Source organism: Thalassophryne amazonica, chromosome 18 (genome assembly GCF_902500255.1).
Source record: "Thalassophryne amazonica chromosome 18, fThaAma1.1, whole genome shotgun sequence".
NCBI lineage: Eukaryota > Metazoa > Chordata > Actinopteri > Batrachoidiformes > Batrachoididae > Thalassophryne > Thalassophryne amazonica.
The window spans coordinates 65,593,180-65,612,514 of record NC_047120.1 but is presented as its reverse complement, the minus strand read 5'-3'; the positions used below and the strand labels follow the sequence as shown (position 1 = coordinate 65,612,514).

General features: G+C 41.7%; 1 protein-coding gene and 1 long non-coding RNA gene across 2 annotated transcripts in view; one reads left to right on the top strand and one right to left on the bottom strand.

Annotated features, from left to right (window-relative positions):
* The first annotated feature begins 1,433 nt into the window (after positions 1-1,433).
* LOC117530663 lies at positions 1,434-7,415 on the top strand. The gene is made up of 2 exons (XR_004566416.1): positions 1,434-3,242; positions 5,452-7,415. It is a non-coding gene; the product is annotated as an uncharacterized LOC117530663 (long non-coding RNA).
* shisa9a (shisa family member 9a) overlaps positions 6,173-19,335 on the bottom strand; it is a 117,354-nt gene continuing 104,191 nt past the window's right edge. Inside the window, 6 exon segments of the mRNA XM_034193537.1 lie at positions 6,173-7,867; positions 7,870-7,995; positions 7,998-8,250; positions 8,252-8,463; positions 8,466-8,502; positions 8,504-8,632. Coding sequence (XP_034049428.1) covers positions 7,803-7,867; positions 7,870-7,995; positions 7,998-8,250; positions 8,252-8,463; positions 8,466-8,502; positions 8,504-8,632 — 822 coding nt within the window. The 3' untranslated portion in view covers positions 6,173-7,802.

Here is a 19,335-nt window from a genome sequence, read left to right as displayed (position 1 = left end):
AATGCCAAATCTGTGTGGACGACTGTCACCACCCGGGAGCTGCTGTATTCATGTGTTCACACACCGTGTCAGCATAACATGAACTCACCGGACAGACGACTTTTAATGTGCATTTGTGTGTGAAAGTCAACATTCTGCTTTGATTAAAGAAAAATTCTTGGGTACCGCCAACGTTTAGTGGCATCAATAATTCAGCACTTCCCTCCCAGTCGCATGTTGACATTAGGTCCCCGTTTCGTCTCTTCTGAGTTCCGCTTGCAGCAGTAGCAACACTCTTCCCATTGCTCTGGATTTCAATGATTAAAGACCAGAGTGAGAACTCAAGAAGCCCCCCGGCCACAGGTCCCAGTACAGCTCCTGCTTGCTCTTATTCAATATTCCATGTAGATTTTCCACTGTGCATTTTTCTTCTGGCGGCTCACGAACAAGCAATTTTGATTTCAGCACAATGTGTCTTATGGGGAACCTTTTTGTATTGGTGCCCCCCCCACACCACTTTCTCTCTCTCAGCCAAAACTAAGAGTTCACATTCGTATCTCATTTACATCTTTCCCGACTGGCTCCCTGTCACCTGCTGCTTCCTCTCCGAGGATCATGTGTATAGTCAATCTGCCTCCTGAACCGTCTCATCCGAGTCCCGTCCCCGTCAGCTACAACTGAACCAGCCAGTCCCATGTTTCTGTCAGGTATGTTTTGTTTTTTACTATGAGTAAAATGTGTTTTTGTTTACCGGCTGTTTCTACCGCTCTGCTTGTTTACTAGCTGTTCCAGTTGCTGCTTTGCAGAGCTGGATGGGCTTTCAGGAAGCTGTGGTTTTGGGTGAACAGGGGACTTCATATTTACAGATTTCCGCTTTGCTGGATTAAGTCAATTGGTTCCAATAATGCACATTGTGTGCAAACACTGACCTGCTACTCAGAGCTGAAACAGGAAACCAGCAGCGGCCAAGAAAAAAAAATTCTGACTCAATGCAAATGGGTATATAGGCTTCTGACCTCCAGCTTTCTATTCACACACGTATACACATAAAAAGAGAGAACATAGAGAGTTCAGTGTTTGAAAGCTGCAATCTTTAGTATGAATCACTTCTATTTCCTGCTGGAACAATAAAAGCGATCACATCTGTCAAGGTGGAGGGTGTTTTTTTTTTTCTTTTCTTCACTGTCTTCATGATAAATATCAGAAAAGATTCATCACATCCCTGGGTTTGCTTCTCTTCCATATGCCACAACTGCAGATTATCCAATCAGAGATGAAGGCAGAAAATAGCAGATAGGATGAAAAGGAAGATGAAAAGATACAAAAAGATAAATGGTATACATATATATATATATATATATATATATATATATATATATATATATATATATATATATATATATAAAGCAGTTGTCGCTACAAAGGGCCATGGTCTGGAGTTTCACAGTCTTTCACGTACATCAGGCGCTGGAACAGCTCTGTGTCTCAGTGCTGCCGCTCGGCATTGTGGGAGCAGAAAGAAAGCACTCTGTGGCCAGAAAGCACAGCTCACCCTGTAAGATGGGCTCGGGTGTTTTGTGTGAGTGAGTGTGTTGTGGATGTGCAGCGATGATTTCTTAAATCATGCATCATCTTGCTCCTCCCATTTCACACAAACCCACGCGTGGCGTGAAGTGAGCAGGGACACGGGAGTCCTGTATCTATGCTGCTATTTGCCTCCTGCCATAACATCTCGTGCTTTAAGTCAAACTTTATCAAAGAGTGGTCCGCGGACCACAGGTGATACGGAAAAATATTGGTGAAAATATCACATTTTAAATGAATATATTCTCACTGAAAAGTCAAAGGGATTAAAAACAACTCTAACATCTAATAGACAGGTGCATATATGTATTATTTTCATATGTAGATGATTATTGTTTTTGGATATTTGTGGAATTAGGTGGGCGGGGAGACTTTTTTATTGGTTAAGTGATCCTTTGAGTGAAAAACACAATTTTAAGTGCATACTTAGTGGGCCTAATGGCCCATTCACATTCTGACGATTAGCCCTGCGTTTGCTGATGCTGATGAATGACGACCAGGGCTGAGGTCCACCAGAGTCCACACGAGCTAACGGCCCTATTCCACAGAGCACCGTTCTGCTACGATCGACTATTTGCCAAAAAAAAAATGCAGAGATGGTTTGAACCCGGCTTGCCTCCTAACAGGCTCCCTTATAAAGTGCAGACCTGGCAACCTGCCCTAAAACAAAAACTAAGGAGTTGTGCCTTCAGCCAGAGGTGATCGAGCTGTTTAACTTTGAACAAATCCGTAATTAAACGCTGCTTCGGCTTCAAATTTTTACCCCGATAGAGCACAATCAAATATATTTCAAGCTGTAGTCATGAAAAATACCCCGTTTAAAGAAATTCAAACATGAATAGAGCTGCTAAGACTATGAACACACAGAAATGACTGCATAATGACACAAATTTTGCAAGTCGGGATAATATTTTTGAACAGTTAGACAATTTGACCCCGATTTCAAAACTGGTACCGCTGATGGCCGCAACTACTACGTATACCAAGTCTGTTCAAGATGGACAAAGATGGATCAAGAAGTTACTATGATGCTTCAAAACATTTGCTATTTGGGATTAAACGGGAAGGACATGTTCCATGGAATAGCCCTCAAGTCGACGTCGGTCGGGCAACGCTGATGTTAGTTGTGGTCCTGGAAAAATTTTTAAAATGCTTAAAAAAGTCAATGTTCACCTCAGAACGCTGGAAAAAGTTGAGCTCTGTTACCACTACATCGTAGAGCTACAGCTTGACTGGTCACTCCACCAACTCTGGATCCCTTGGGCATGAAGAAATATGTAGAAATATGAGCAAGTTTGAAGGAATATGTAGAACCTGCCTCCACGATAAACCAGTAACAAGTGACACAATTGCAGAGTTGGATTGAGTTTATATCGGCTAATCCTCAGAATGCGCTACCAATTCGCCCGCTCTCCCACAGCGAAGGTTGAACTACATCCTATAGTGCGTCATGGGTCTATCGCCAAACATAGACCTCCACCAGTACAACGTCACCCTCTGCTGAGCTGTGTCAGCCTGCATTGAAGACAGGAAATTTGGACCCTTGTAGCAAGAAGCCTTGTTCAGCGTTTCATAGAGATTTTTGAGAATCTGTTACGTCAACCACTTCACGTCATGGTATGAATGGGCCCAAAGAACTTAATACCTCAAACTCTTTCATGCCTCATTGCTGGCAAACAGTGGTGGGCACAGATAACCAAAAAATTAACTACGATAACAGATAATCAGATAACTGAAAAGTTATCTTTGATAAAGTTAAAACGATAAACCACCCAAAAATGTATCGGAAGTTACAGATAACCGATAACCGATAAATTCCAGTATTGTCTCCGGTACACTTGCAGCTACTAACAAGCTTATTTTGAGTTTTAACACCACGATCGCTTCTGGAAGCATCAAAGGTGACAACAAACCCAAATAATGAGTCAGCACTTCTGTCTTTGAGCGTTCTGCCCCCTGTTAGAATCTCTAGTTTACTACATGGCATCCAGCACAAACGCAGCTGAGAGAAGCCACAAAGCTCAACTCTCTTCTCAATCACAATGCTGCCCTCAGGCGGAGGTCTTGGAAAATAAAGCAATGCTGACTTATGGTTTGGTGTAAATAAAATGAATACGGATAGAATAACTCCATTAATGTCAATTCTGTCATTTGTGCAACATTAAGATATATATCTTAATGTTGAATAATGCACTAATTATGAAGTTTTATAACAAACACAGACAAATGGCATTCTGGGTACAATGTGCCTCCACTAACAGTGATTGGTTGACTCATTAATTCTATGTAAACCAACACATTAATGTGAGGTGTGTCGTGTGTTGGTGTTTATAGATAAATGTGCTTTTGTAAAATATGCAATTTTTTTGTAAAAAAAAAAAAAAAAAAAAAAAGCATTTTCAACAACAACAACAACAAAAAAAAGCCAAGTTGTAATTAGATAACCGTCTGATATAACCGGTGTCAAAATAAATAGAACACTGCCATGATCTACTGGTGCCAGTGCGAGTTTTGGCCCTTTTTCAGCTGATTTTTCATTTGTGCGAGAATTTTTTGGATTGCACCGAGTTTCAGGTTAATCGCGTGTCCTGCATCATTTAGTATACATGGAGTAACGAGCTGTGTTTAACAACTCATGACCACCTCTTGATCGGCGATCGTATGGTCAGATGAAAATCAAATCTGTTTGATATTCTGGTCGGCCGTTGTGAGGGTATTCTGCTGCTGAAGCGCGACAAGCATCCAACCTCTCGCACTGTGCCTGTGCAAACACCGCAGACCTGTCTTGTAGTGTTTTTTGTTTTGTTTTCTTTTAAAACTTTGATGTCTCCCATCGAGAGTTTTTGTAAATTAAGTTTGGAAAAAAGCTTCTGTTTGTTTTGCTTCTGGAAACATGAGTCCGACATGTGGTTTTTGAGCATACAATGTGTGTGAGAACATAAATTGTGCGCTCTGAACTTTTACACTGTGCGGTTCTATGGTACAGTTTGAGCTTGAACCAAGTACAGTGATTGAAAATATCAGCCCAGCTTCAGGGCCAATACTGCCATGAACACTACTGGCCAGTAGATGGCAGTAGAGACCACGAAAACTTGCCAAAACAAAATTCCAGATAATCCGTGTGTCTGCTACATTTAAGATGCGTGGAATTTAATAAACTCAAACACAATAACAATGTCTATAAACCCAGAGAATATATTCATGAGAGTTTTAGGCACTAGAGTTTAATGCTGTTTTCCGTAGAGCCTGATCAGAGTGTCTCAAATGCATTTCTCATGTCGTGAACGTACTGAGATTACCCTATCCTTCCCATAATGCACCTGGACACAGCATGTCCACACTAAAACCTTAAAAATTAGCACATTACTTTAAAACTAAAATATATATCTGATATTTTCACTTTATAAAACTTCAGACGTGACATTAATTTAAATAACTTGTCCAAAATTAGTTTGGTTAAAATTTGAACCATAAGTTAAAAATGTATGCCTCTGGATGACTTGGGTGATATTTCCCACGTATCAGTAGTGCGTTAAAAGAAATGAGTGTTTTTTTTTAGGTGACCAGTTCTTTGTCTGCAGAGGATAGAGCGGTTTCTTCTACAAGCAGCTCTCCTCTGTTTGCAGAGGGTAGAACTACTACACATCTGCTACAAAACATTTAACAGGTTAGTGCTCAACTGAATTTTAAATGTTGTGTTTGTAGCTGTTCAGCTTTGTTTACCACCTTAACAGTCTAAAAATTATTGCACAAAAATTTATCAGAAGATAATTTGTCCGATAATGGTTTTCAGAGTTATATGAAAAGATAAGCCGATAATGAAAACATTATCTTCGATAATTATCGGTTACCGGATTATCAGAACTGTGTCCACCACTGCTGGCAAAGTACCTACTACCAACCAGTAGGTACTCGTAGCCACAATGTCTAATTGTCTAAGCACTAGCCATGAATTTGAATGCATCATTGTTGCCACACAAATGGGCAGTTCAGCGCTGGAGTCAGTTTTGACTTGTGAACGTGAAGACATCACTGCTACATAAAGAAGCTAAATTTAACGCTTAGCCTAACATTAACTAGCACTTAACCCTAATAATCACCTTCATCTTTACGTTGAACTCCTCCAATCTCTAGTGAAGAAGGTCCTCTGTGCCGCTGTACTTGCTCTGCAGTTGCTGACGAGGCGTCGCTGTGTGATACCTCCTAATGAGGATGATTTGAGACTCCGTTTGCTTTCAGATGTTTGTGCAGCCTGGATGCTCTTTCAGTCTGTCTGGCAGTAAAAACATGTGTCTGATCTACACCAGACTGCCATCTGTGCATCTTCCTCCCACATTAGTAACGGTAAACACCCATCACAAATGTCCTGTCAGTATTCTGGAGGCTGGGACACTTTCTGAGCTGCCCATGACCTGATTTATTTCTGCTGCACACAAATAATGATTTCATTTGCACAAAAGCATCAGACTCCATTCTCAGATTGTCTCGGGTTGAATAATTTATTTTGATCTTGTTCAAATGTAAAACAGCCCCCCCCACCACCACAAATTGGAGTTTTATGCCCCATAGACTTTGAAAACTGGATAAGTTAATTTAACTCAAACATTTGTTGAAACAAAATAAGTAGAACCAACTTTTTTTTTTTTTTTTTTAAGTTTAATCTTCCTTTAACTTTAAATAAAAAGTTTTTAATGGATGTTATCGAAGAAAAGTAATTTTGGCAACTTCCACTTTGAGTGTCTCGCCGTCAAAACAAGAGTCAAATTTAATTTGTGTTCCACATTGCTGTTGTAACTGAAAAAAATGTTCAGGAATTTATTTTGATCATAAAGGCAGAAATGTATCCCCGATTCCTGGTATTTAATGATGTCACGGTGCCATCAATGCTTTCCAGAGTGTTCGTTTTTTTGATTTGAAACGGTGAAAATCCATTTGACGGTAAAAAGAAAAAAGGCTTCTTATAACTATTTTACCTTCATGTACTGTCAGCTTCTTTTTTTTTTTTATGCGCTTGAAACAATTGTGACAGTGTAACACGAAATGCATTATTCTGGTTATTTTCCCATTCCTGAAATTTGTAGGGATGAGAGTCGTATCACTCTTCTTATCAATGTTGGCATGTTTTTCTTGACAGTTCTATGTTGAATCTGTCAGTGACATCTATTGAATCCCGCCCTAAAAATGTTTAAAGTTTAAATGCATTTGACAAACTCACGCATGGTGGCCCGGGGCCTGACACGGCCGTCGCCCTGCTGTTGCGGCCGTGCGGTAAATTTCTTTTTAATAATGGTTTATAAATTATTTTCCTTCATTGTGACGAATGCCCTTCAAAGCCCTAAACCCAAAATCAACTCTAAAACCTCACATCCAGTATCTGTTTTTGTATGTTTCTGCACATACGTGATGGGAAAGCGTGTTTGCAAGTGCATGTTGGTGAACGTGTGCGTTTATATGGATGCGTCTGCGCCCACAGTAAATCTGCTCCGAGGAGCCTCGGCTTACTGCAGGATCACCCAGATGTTGCTTTCTTGCCTCCTCACCGCCCCTCTGGGGCTGCCGTCACCGAGCAGACAAAATCAGAACAGAACAATTCCTGTGCCACAGGCTCCGTTCGCTGAGCTCGAGCCTTCCGGAAAAGCACAACCTTCAGCTGTGGAGCGTCTTGTGAATCGTCACAGTACAAAGCCCTGCATGTCTGTGGTCCAAAGCCCAATGCCCTTGTCACGTGTCTGTTTCAAGCCCTCGCCGGATTTGGAGTAAATTATAAGGGAGTTTAATTTCTTCTGAGCCATTCAACGCTTTGTTGAGCAGATAAGCAGAACCCGTGGAGCGAGAGTCGCAGCTCCTGTGGGTAAATCCTGCTGTAGTTCTCTTCTGCCTCGATGCATCAGAGCATTACACTTGATCCCTTATATTGCGCATCACATTTGGAGTCATTGGCAGTTTCCCTTTTGGATCAGATGTGTGACGGCGCTCCGATATGCCAGGCGTTCCCACTCTATAGGCTCTTTGTCGCAGTGGTTACAGTCGCCGTCCTCGTACCTGACTAAGAAGTGATTTGAATGGTGAAGTGAGGACTAGCCCGTGTCCTTGTCCATTCGAGACAATTGGTCACCAGCACAGACAAGCCTTTATTTCTTTACAGAAACACACATACCTAACTGCACCCCAACCACCCTGGAATTGGTGAATCCAGCCCGGCACCATTCCACATGCATCCTTCCCGCTCTCAGCCTCGCTCACACAGTCACCTCTGTCTTGCTGTTGGTCACAAAGTAGGGCTGTGTGGGTAGGAAGTGCTGCTGTGGCTGTGGAGTCTGGTGCTGTGAAGCTGGTTCTGATCCAGTATGGTACACTGAGGCCTCTTGTGCCCGTAGCTCTTCCTGCGCCCGACTGTTTCAGTCCCATCCCAGCCCTTCAAGCCCAGGCCATCCCATGCCCAGCTCCCATGGTGTTTGAACTGTACGCCAGTTGGCGGCCCATTGTGGCTGAGCTGGAGCCAATGGTGACCTCAGCAGCTCTGGACACGCCCAGAGACGAGCCACCTGGCATGGTCCCTGTCATGTGTACCATGGAAGTGGCCCCCAGTCCTGGTACCTTGCTACTGTAGCTGTGAGCATGACTGAGAGCACTGTGGGTGCTGTGAGTGTTGTGAGTGCTGTGGGCAGCATGGCCGTGGCTGCTTTTGAGGTTTCTGCCCATTTGGCTTGAGTCCCGCCGCAACGCCGGCCATGTGCCGCTCTGTCGGTAGAGTGGAAACAGAGATGGTGGGCATTTCAGTGACATATGTGGCCACCGGCTCTGGAGTCAGTGGACCCAGAGAGTTCATAGGGGTTATGGGCGTCAGGGTGGTCATAGGTGTCATAGAGGTCATGGGGGTCATCTGTGTCAGGGTGGGTTCAAAGCGTTAGAAACCATAGGATTGGTGGTCATTGGAGGGTGTAACTGAAGACATGGTGCCCATGGAGGGTCTGGAGTTGCCCATCGGCTGGAGAGGAAGGCCACCTTTGGTTGGCAGCTCCACCATCAGACGCCGTTTGTTGTAAAGTTCTCCGTTGTACTTGGCAAGCTGAGTACAAAAGACAAAGTTAATGTTATTAATGACAAAAAAAATGCACAACCGCAAGCTTAGGATAAATGCTGAAATCTGTATTTGCTCCTTAATCTGTTTTCCTCTTCTTCGACTGTCAGATGTGAGAAACAGTGTCCTCATTTCATCTGTTTTGCTGCAGAAAGAAAATAACTGTTATTTAGAGTGAGTCATAAAATTGGATTTTCAGCTGCTGCCTGCTTGCTGATCAGCTGAAGAATTCAAACTGAGATCTGCACACAAACACAAAGGCAGGCGTTTGATTAAACGCCTTACTGCCCGAACAAACCCATAACATTTAATTTTATTGTTCAGCCCGGTCCTCACCTCACTCATCAGGAAACCGCGGGTCAGAACGCCTGTAAACTACATAATGAGGCAGTTGTGGAGGAATTAATCATAAGCAAAAACAAGAATTATCTCGTTTCCTCTCTTATAATCTGGGGGGAAAAAAAACCTTCCAATGCAGTTAAACAAAACAACAAAAAAAAAACGTGATAACAAACAACGAAGACGATCATCCGCCGTGAAAATAATGTAATTACAAGTAAACGTCTTCACAGGTTCAACTGCCTTGTAATGAAATTTGGATCGGACCTGATTCAGTTTCCATCTTAATCAGCCATCCAGATGGAGCTCAGTTCCATCTACATGATGGAACTGAGCTCCATCTTATGAATGAACATATGAAAAGAGAAATTAAATAAATTTTTAAAGTGTTTTGGAGTTAATTTCAATAATTGTAGTATTTACACACATCAACACTTTAACGTTAGTGAACGTTGACACACCGACGCTCAATCTCAGACTGTCTTGATACTCGTGACCCTTTAACTTGACTGAAGCACACAAACTACATCCAGATACTCATAGTAGGCAGAAACAAGTACATCACAATCCGTAGGGTGTTCATATACTCAGTAGGTGTTTAGAAGCAAGAAGTCAAAAGGTACCCAGATGATCTTCTACCTCCATAGCTTGCAGCCGGCCTAGACTACACTATCTCGTGAGGTAGTTGGAGCCTGACAACCAAAGAACTACTTCCCGGGTCTTTCAACTCAGCTCAACTCAAATCGACCTTTATTTCTAAAGCACGTTTAAAACAACACAGTCACCAAAGTACTGTACATAATTAAAAAATTGGCACAAATTGCCCAGAATCATAAATAAATGAATTAAAAATATCAAAATTACAACAGGCAATAAAACAGATAAACTACAAAGTAAAAAGTAGTAGGAAATAATTTAATTTGATTAAATTTTATTTACATAGCACCAAACGCTGCCTCAGGTCTAACCTTACCAACCCCTAGAGCAAGCACACAGGCAACAGTGGTAAGGAAAAACTCCCTCCAAAGATAATGAGGACGAAACCTCAAGCAGACCAGACTCAAAGGGGTGACCCTCTGCTTGGGCCACGCCACCGAAAGACTACAAATAACGTAAAATTTGTCAGCATTAAGCAACAGGAAAAACAGAAGGAATACTAAGGTGAAACAGAGATGTAATCGCTCATTTAGGAAACGCCAGAGAAAAGAAATAGGTTTTTAAAGAGGCTTTAAACGTCTCTAGGGACAGTGATGATCTAATATCAAAGGGGAGACTATTCCAGGACAAGATCAAACGAGCTTGTAGACATACGAGGTCGTCCCTAAAGTATAGGTCCCTTTTTATTTTTTTCAAAAACTATATGGATTTCATTCATATGTTTTTACGTCAGACATGCTTGAACCCTCGTGCGCATGCGTGAGTTTTTCCACGCCTGTCGGTGACGTCATTCGCCTGTGAGCACTCCTTGTGGGAGGAGTCGTCCAGCCCCTCGTCGGAATTCCTTTGTCTGAGAAGTTGCTGAGAGACTGGCGCTTTGTTTGATCAAAATTTTTTCTAAACCTGTGAGACACATCGAAGTGGACATGGTTTGAAAAATTAAGCTGGTTTTCAGTGAAACTTTTAACGGCTGATGAGAGATTTTGAGGTGATACTGTCGCTTTATGGACTTCCCACAGTGCGAGACGTCGCGCAGCGCTCTCAGGCGCCATCATCAGCCTGTTTCAAGCTGAAAACCTCCACATTTCAGGCTCTATTGATCCAGGACGTCGTGAGAGAACAGAGAAGTTTCAGAAGAAGTCGGTTTCAGCATTTTATCCGGATATTCCACTGTTAAAGGAGATTTTTTTAATGAAAGACGTGCGGACGGGTCCGTGCGTCGGGACGCAGCCGGCGCGGTGCGGCGGCACAGGAAAAACACCTCCGTGTTGATAACCATTTGTAAAATCCAGGCGGCTTTTGAGGGTTCAAGCATGTCTGACATAAAAACATATGAATGAAATCCATATAGTTTTTGAAAAAAATAAAAAGGACCTATACTTTATGGACAGACCTCGTACATGAAAATGGTCATGGTGTGGGTCATGTGATGTTATCACAGTGATATTTGAGTCTGTGAAACAATCAGGTTATTTTTATGCAGGAAAAAGTCTGTCTCGCTCACTAACAGTCACACCTGTTCCTAATCCATCTGTCCAGTAACCATCCAGCAGGTAGCAGATATGTTTATGGGATATTACATAACCAAAACAATTTTTTTAATTATTCATCTGGTGCATCAGAGTTCACCAAATAGTAATTATTTTATTAAAGAACAATTAGTCATTTAGATTTTTAAAATCTCCTCGTACAGTTAGCATGTAGCCTGTCCAAAAATTAGCCTTTGAATTTGTCGTTAGCAGGTTAACATAATCTGATCATGTTTCACATGATTAATTTCACATTGACAACACAGTAAACATGGCAGCGTCCACAGGAAGACACTGTTAAATATATATATAATTATTAACATCCTATTGTTTAAATTGTACATGTTCAATCAAGCCCTTCTATGTTGTCACGTGATAATTCACAAGGAGCACAATGGAAATAAGCTATGCTAAGTTATGCTTTATTGTGTTATCAGTGTATCATTGATATATTCACCTGTGTATGTTTATATTGAGGTTGCAGAATAAGCTCAATCACTCAATCATAAATAATATTTTATTTACATTGTAACTGTGTCTGCAGGAGGGCGTGCATGTGTGCATACATGAGCTTTTGACAAGAGCGGAAGTTGGCATGCACGCTGACGTCCACGAGATGATGGAAATCACTCCAGAGGTGTTATTAGGTTACAAAAACGGCATTTTCAGTTTTAGAAGTGTTTATTTCTCAGTAGCTTTTACATAATATATGAGCCAGATGTTATATTTACACACCAATGAAATGGAGTTTGCAGCTATAGCTAGACCAGCCGGTGACATCACCATGCTAACGTCCACGAAATGTTGGAAATCAATCCAGAAGTATCACATTCCTAAAACAGCATTTTCAGTTTTAGAAGTGTTTATTTCTCGCTAGCTTTTGCATAATATATGAGAAACATGTTATATTTACACATAAATTAAGTTTTTTTTTTTTTTGGAGCGCCACAGAGACCAGCCAATGATGTCATGGTGCCACTTTACTCTGATTGGCTCTCACCTCACCCCTCAAAAAAACAAACAAAAACAGATTTGCATGATTCATAGCATAAAAATATCAAAGAGAATGCGACTTTTTAACCTCTTAAAATAGGTCCATGTCCCCTGTGAATTTGAAGACTCTGGCAGTAATAGAACTGGACTTATGCTGAGCACAGACAGATGGACAGATGGACGGATGCAAAGCCTTCACAAACCCGATGGCCATATTTTGATGGCCATCGGGTAAAAAGCAGTTGTAATTTTAAATCTTTGTTTCAATATGATACAAAAGGCGTCTGGCCAGCTCCAAGGTTTCACTCCTGCCCAATTTAATCAACTGTACAGATCACATTTACATAATGAGGACTTAGACGCACATTGGATCATTTTAATGCCGTCAGATGCATCAAGCGAGTTACTTGGAGCCGTTGGGTTTAAAACTCTCCGTTATTCTGCCCTCTGTCAGTCGCTGTCGCCACGCTACAGTCCTGTCACTGAGAAATGTGACCTTTTTGTCATCTGATTTACATCCACAAGCGAGTCATTACTCTTTGCCTGCACACCCTTGAAGATAAAACTAAGAATTTGCTTTGCGGCTGTAACTATAAATCTAGTTTATCTTACAAGTGGACGTGTGAATGAATTGTGGGGTGGATGTAACTGAGGAGGGGCCAGAAGGAGAGCGGCACTCCCTGAGTCGCCACTAGACCGCCCCTGGAGATCAAACTTGCTCAGGCGACAGGTGAATCAATCTAGAACCCGTTGGCTCAGTGGTGCACACGATCAGTGGCAGACGTGAGTGGAAATAGAAAACGCTGCAGTCACACAGTGTGAGCGCTGCACACCAGCAAAAGGCCAGCGCCCCACAGAGACCCGAACCGTGGTGCATCAGGACCCCCCCCAAAAAATAAAAAAAATCAGTCAACACCCTTAAAGTCTCCCAACATTTGATAAGGTCACCTATCTATAGGAACTGGAAAATGTATAGTGGCTGTCACAGGCTGGCAGCTAAAGCCAGTTTCCATGAAGAATTACACAGTGGTCAAAATTTAAAAATTCCCCAATCATATTGAAATGTAGACCACATTATTTGTCTGATGATAAAGACTCCAAAAAAGGTATAGTTTGGATGATCTATGACTGAATGTTCTGGAGTTATGGGGTAAAAACTGAGAACATGGTGACAAAGGTCTACAATCACTGGCCACTTTATTAGGTACACCTTGCTAGTACTGGGTTGGACCCCTTTTTGCCTTCAGAACTGCCTTAATTCTTTGTGGCATAGATTCAACAAGACGTTGGAAACGTTCCTCAGAGATGTTGGTCCATATTGACCTGATCCCATCATAGAGATGTTGGTCCATATTGACCTGATCCCATCATGCAGTCACCCATTCAACCGGTCTGCCCGTTTTCCTCTGACATCAACAAGGCAGTTTTGTTCCCACAACTGCCGCTCACTGGATATCTTCTCATTTTTGGACCATTGTCTGTAAACCCTAGAGATGGTTGTGCATGAAAATCCCAGTAGATCAGCAGTTTCCGAAATACTCAGACAAGCTCAACTGGCACTAACAACCGTGCCATGTTCAAAGTCACTTAAAGCCCCTTTCTTCCCCATTCTGATGCTCTGTTTTAACTTCAGCAAGTCGTCTTCACCACGTCTAGATGCCCAAAAGCATTGAGTTGCTGCCATGTGATTGACTGATTAGCTATTTGTGTTAACAAGCAATTGAGTGAAAAGTGGCCAGTGAGTGTACTGCAGTTTGTACAGGGGTCAAAATTGAAAGTTGTCCCAATTTTGGTAGAAATTGATGCAAAAATGTGATTTTTCATATGTTAAACGCTTCTTCACCGCAAAAAATTGAAATTGAAAAGCAATGGAGATTTTTTTTTTTTTTTTTTTTTAGCAGGGCTGCATTTGATATATTAAAAAAATAAAATAAAATTTTGCTTTTTTTTTTTTGCATTCTGCGCTGCTGCTGTTTGGCCAATCATCATCAGTCTTCCACACAGAGAGTTCTTTAAAGGTCTGTTTCTGATCTGACTTTGGACTTTGATTGATTCACCCAATGTGCTATAACCTGGTTTACCCAGAAACCATCTGTGGCTGGTTGTATTCACCACCTTATAAGTGTGAAAATACACATCGGAAACAGCGTGATTTAAAAGAACATGATAAAAAAATGCAAGTAATTTATCTCCAATTACAGAGGTTTGAATGGCAGGCTATTGGTTGAAACACGATCTTATTACTGCTGGGTTTGTGGCAGATGTGTTCCATCTTCCTCAGCAGGTGAGCACCGGGTTGGGCTATAATTGGTCATTTATGCTTCTAGAAGTCAGAGTCCTGCTCTGGGTCGAGTTTTAGCTCTGGGACCTTTATTAGCACACTCCCCCCCCCCCCCTTACTGCACTAAAATCCAATATAGTGACCTCGTCTGGAGTGGAGGTGGATATTGATTGACAGAAGTGTGTCTTATTAGTCGGACTGGAGGACCTCTGGGAAACAGGCAGAGGCAATTAAGGGGGGGGGGGGAGGGGGTGAAGAGGTGGTGCTGTTTTGTTTTTAATACAGTGAGTATAGATTTTGGTTCCACATCTAATTGGGCCTCATCAGTGAAACCACTAAACTGCACTACCATGGTCCAGTTTTACCCACAATGGACTGCTGGCTGGAGTGGTTGTCATACAGCAGGGGCGGAGCTATCTCACCACTCTGAGGCAAAAGACCCCCCCCCCCCGTGAATATTTAAAAATATATAGCCTTTTCCTGCATTTTGAATCAACCTGGGAAACTAAATATGACTCTAGGCATCAGTTTTAATTTCAATTTCAATTTAATTTTCAATTTATTTTCGTTTATATAGCGCCAAATCACAACAGAGTTTCCTCAAAGCGCTTCACACAGGTAAGGTCTAACCTTACCAACTCCCAGAGCAACAGTGGTAAGAAAAACTCCCTCTGAGGAAGAAACCTCAAGCAGACCAGACTCAAAGGTGTGACCCTCTGTTTGGGCCATGATACAAACATAAATTACAGAACAATTCACAGACAAATATACAAGAAATGCTAGTGGCGCACAGGTCTCTGGATGGAGCTGCACCTTAAACAGAGAGAGAAAAAAACAGAATCAGGCATCAGAAAGACAAAAATACTGTATAATTTGCCAGCATTAACAACAAGAAAAACAGAGAAATACTAAGGTGATCGCCGGCCACTAGCCCTAAACTTCACTAAAAGACCCAGAATTTAGGTAAAGTTGATGGCCGCGGCACACATCCAATTACTAATAGCATGAATTAAAAGAGTAAAAAGCATAAAACAAAACTGTACCAGTACGCGGCTATATGAAGGGAAAATAAGTGCATCTTAAGTCTGGACTTGAAAATCTCCACAGAATCTGATTGTTTTATTGACGTAGGGAGATCATTCCACAGAACAGGGGCACAATAAGAGAAAGCTCTGTGACCTGCAGACTTCTTATTCACCCTAGGGACACAAAGTAGTCCTGCACCCTGAGAACATAAAGCCCGGGCCGGTACGTAAGGTTTAATTAGGTCAGCTAGGTAGGGCTTAATACACAATATTTTGTCATATTTTAATCACACCTTTGGTCAGCAGCTCGGGGACTAGATCTGCCAATGTACATGTCCCAGGGTGGTTCTGTACTGTGGTGGATGTGGCTCGACACAACAGGGAATAACCCTGTTGTGTCTGATGATGTGTCGGGCATTCATGCTGGGATATACGGTTGGAAATAGGCTTTACGGATATTTTCAACAGTATATAACAGTATGAACATCCGACACATCAGACACCACAGCGTTATTCCCATTCTAATCCAATTCCATCGTTTGCAGGGTTTATTTTTCTGTAGGTCAGCGAGGGTAGGCTTACCGTGAAGCAGCGAGCTGTCTATGCAACAGCGGTCAGGCGCGGGAGTAATCCATCAAATATGAAAATCCATCCAACGCGAAACGGTAATTCTGTATCAGAATCCACATCAGTACTTTCGTACGGTAGCTTAAATTCACCCATTTCAGCGGCGGCATGTGACTTTCTCTCACTCTGAGCTAACAATTAGCAGAGCGCACAGGCCATGTTCTGACGAATTTTGTGTCTCAAAAGTTCCAGGTCCCAACAACACTGCGCATGCGCAGTTGCGCGCACATGCGCTGTTTCACGTGGAGGACAAGAATGACATTCATCAGTAATCACATCTCGTCAGGGCGCGGAAAATACATCTTTTGGCCACCGGTCTAATATTTTGTTCCGTTCCACAAATATTATACGCCTGATTATGTCACACGATTAACCAATCAGATTCGCGGAAGAAATGTAATTGGATTAGAATTTGGCTTTTAAGCTTTACCAAAGCTATAATTAAGAAAGTTATAAAGAAATTAGGAGATGGCACATTGCTGGTTGTCTTGCTTCTTTGGTTTGAGCATGCCATGCCAAATTAACTAGGAGCCAAGCTACGGTTAGAAAAGGCACATAGGGCGATTTTTACAGGCCAAAGCAAAGGTTCTAGTGAACACTCAAATATGCGTCTTAATGCATGTTCTGTGTTGATATCCTTCACAGCTGGAGATCTCACAGTTAAGGACCTTTGGGAACATAGCACAGGAAATTAATTAGTCTTTTTTGGGGGGGGGGGGGGGGGGGCAGTTGTTAGGGAAAATTTATACTAAGAGCAGATTTGGTTGAATGCTTCATCAAGTTTGACCTTGACTTTTGAAAAACATCATTTAATCTTCTCATCTCTCCGGATGTTTTGGTTTTTATTTGAGCAATTAATATGAAAGTATATTATGATTTGATGACCACAGCCATAAATTCTGAGTACGCCTGATCCTCTCTGACCTCCAGGAGTGAAGGTGGTGAGGTCCTGTTTAGGACTTAGCACTTGCAAACACGGGGAACTGTTTCTCTACGTAGAACTGCAGTTTAGTCCATGAGCCAAAAGCTAATTTTGAGCTAATTGCTACCACTTAAGGAGACTAAATGACACCTGCGATCGAGGCCCACTGTACAACTGCACAATTGTCATCACAAAATGTATGGTGGCCATACCAGGGTGGCAGCTATAGACAGGAAGGAGTCAAAGGACACCTGCCCAGGGGTCAGAATTTAAAAATTAAACATAAACCACATTATTTGTCTGATCATAAAGATTCCAAAGAGGTATACTTTGGACTATCGATAACTATGGGGTTAAAAAACAGTAAAAATGGTGACAAAGGTCAGTTTCAGTTTGTACAAGTTGCTCCAATTTTGGTAAAATGTGATGCAAATTATTGACTGAACTAATAGGATAAATAAACAGAATAGTTTGGTCCATGTTGAATGTTTGGTCTCGAAAGTAATGGTCAAACAAGTTCGATGTCTGATGGCTGGTTGGTAAAGTTAGACCTCACCTGTGTTGTAATTTGACACTATATTAATAAACTGAGTTGAATAGACATCCATTGGATTCTGTGACTTATGTTGCCCCATAACGTGATAACCAAGCATCCAGTTTAAAACCGTATTAGCTCAGTCAATAATTTGCATCACTTTTTACCAAAATTACAGCAACTTCAACATTTGATCCCTGTACAAACTGAAATTGTGCTTTGTCACCATTGTTGCTGTGTTTACTCCATAACTCCAAAACATTCAGTCGTAGATAGTCCAAACTATACCTTTTAGGTATCTTTATGAACAGACAAATAATATGGTATGCTTTTCAATATGATTGGAGCATTTTTAAATGTTGACCCCCTACCTGGGTATAGCTGCCACCATGAGATGGCCACCATACATTTTTATGTCATACACGGCACACTGAGGCTGGACTATAATTGTTATTGTTTAAACCTGCTTGGCTCATGGACTAGCTGTTTTAGAAGGAGCATCCAGTGTAAAACGTGCCACAATTTAATGTGGCTCTGTACTGGATCCAATGTGACATCCAGGGCAGCCAAACAATACTGTACAATTTTGAATTTTGCCTTTGTGGGTTTACATTTTTGTGAGATGTACAGCTAACAGGGATCAATCATCAAGCTCAGCACAAGAAAATCCAGAATCTACATCTGGATTCCGGTGACGGTTTTGTCTGGACTAAAAAGTGACTCATTATCGAAAGTGACAGCAAGTGATGTTCGTAATGATTCGATCTGAATGTGACTGAGTGGTGCTGTTTCATGTCTTCACATGTGACTTTGTAATTGGCTGCTGCTGTTATTTACAGTCATTTATTCTGTGTCACTCCACATACAAACTCAGAGTCTGTTGGTTCACAGTAATGAAAGTTTAGCTTCTGTAATCTCAGGCTGCTGTGCTGAATATCTCTGGATGGGTTCCAGTCATTTCATAGGTGCCCCTTTGATTACCATATGTGGAATTGAAATCTGTCAGTCAAGTATGAACCCGGAGGGGACTTCAATTACAGAAATGGAATAAGATATGAGCTCCTATAAGGAAGGACAGTGATTAGGAGGCCAATGGTTCTTTAAGGATGGAGAGGGAGAGTGATGGATTGGGGAGGAGAGATTGGGGGTGAAGGGGAAGATGGAGGTTGATAGCAAAGGAGAACAGCTAAGCAAAGAGGGAGAATTACAGAGGAGAAGGCAACAAGAAGTTGTCAAGGAAGGAAATATAAGACGAGACAAATGTACATGAACAAACAGGATGAAGTAACACAAAGAAAAAGATGCCATTTGAATTTAAGAGAAGGAAGTAGATGTGAAAGAAGATGAAGAGGGATGTTATAAAGGAGTTGCACAGAGGGGACACGTGGACATCTCGAGAGGTGGACAAAAGAAACGTTTCAAGGGTATCTTGAAAGCTTCACTGAAATCCCTCAACATCGATGTAGCCTCCTGCAAACCCCTCGCACAGGATCACTCTGCAAGACGGCGCAGTATAGAGGAAGGTTGCAGAAGCCTTACGGCAAAGCTCATCCCAGAAGTTCAACTCAAGTGGGAGCTACAGTGGATCCGGAAAGTATCCACAGTGCTTCATTTTTGCCACATTTTGTTATGTTACAGCCTTATTCCAAAATGAATGAAATTCATTTTTCGCCCAAAACTGTACTCACAACACCCCATAATGACAACATGAAAAAAGTTTTTTTTTTTTTTTTTTTTTTTTGCAAATCTGTTAAAATAAAAAAACAAAGAAAGTACATGTATT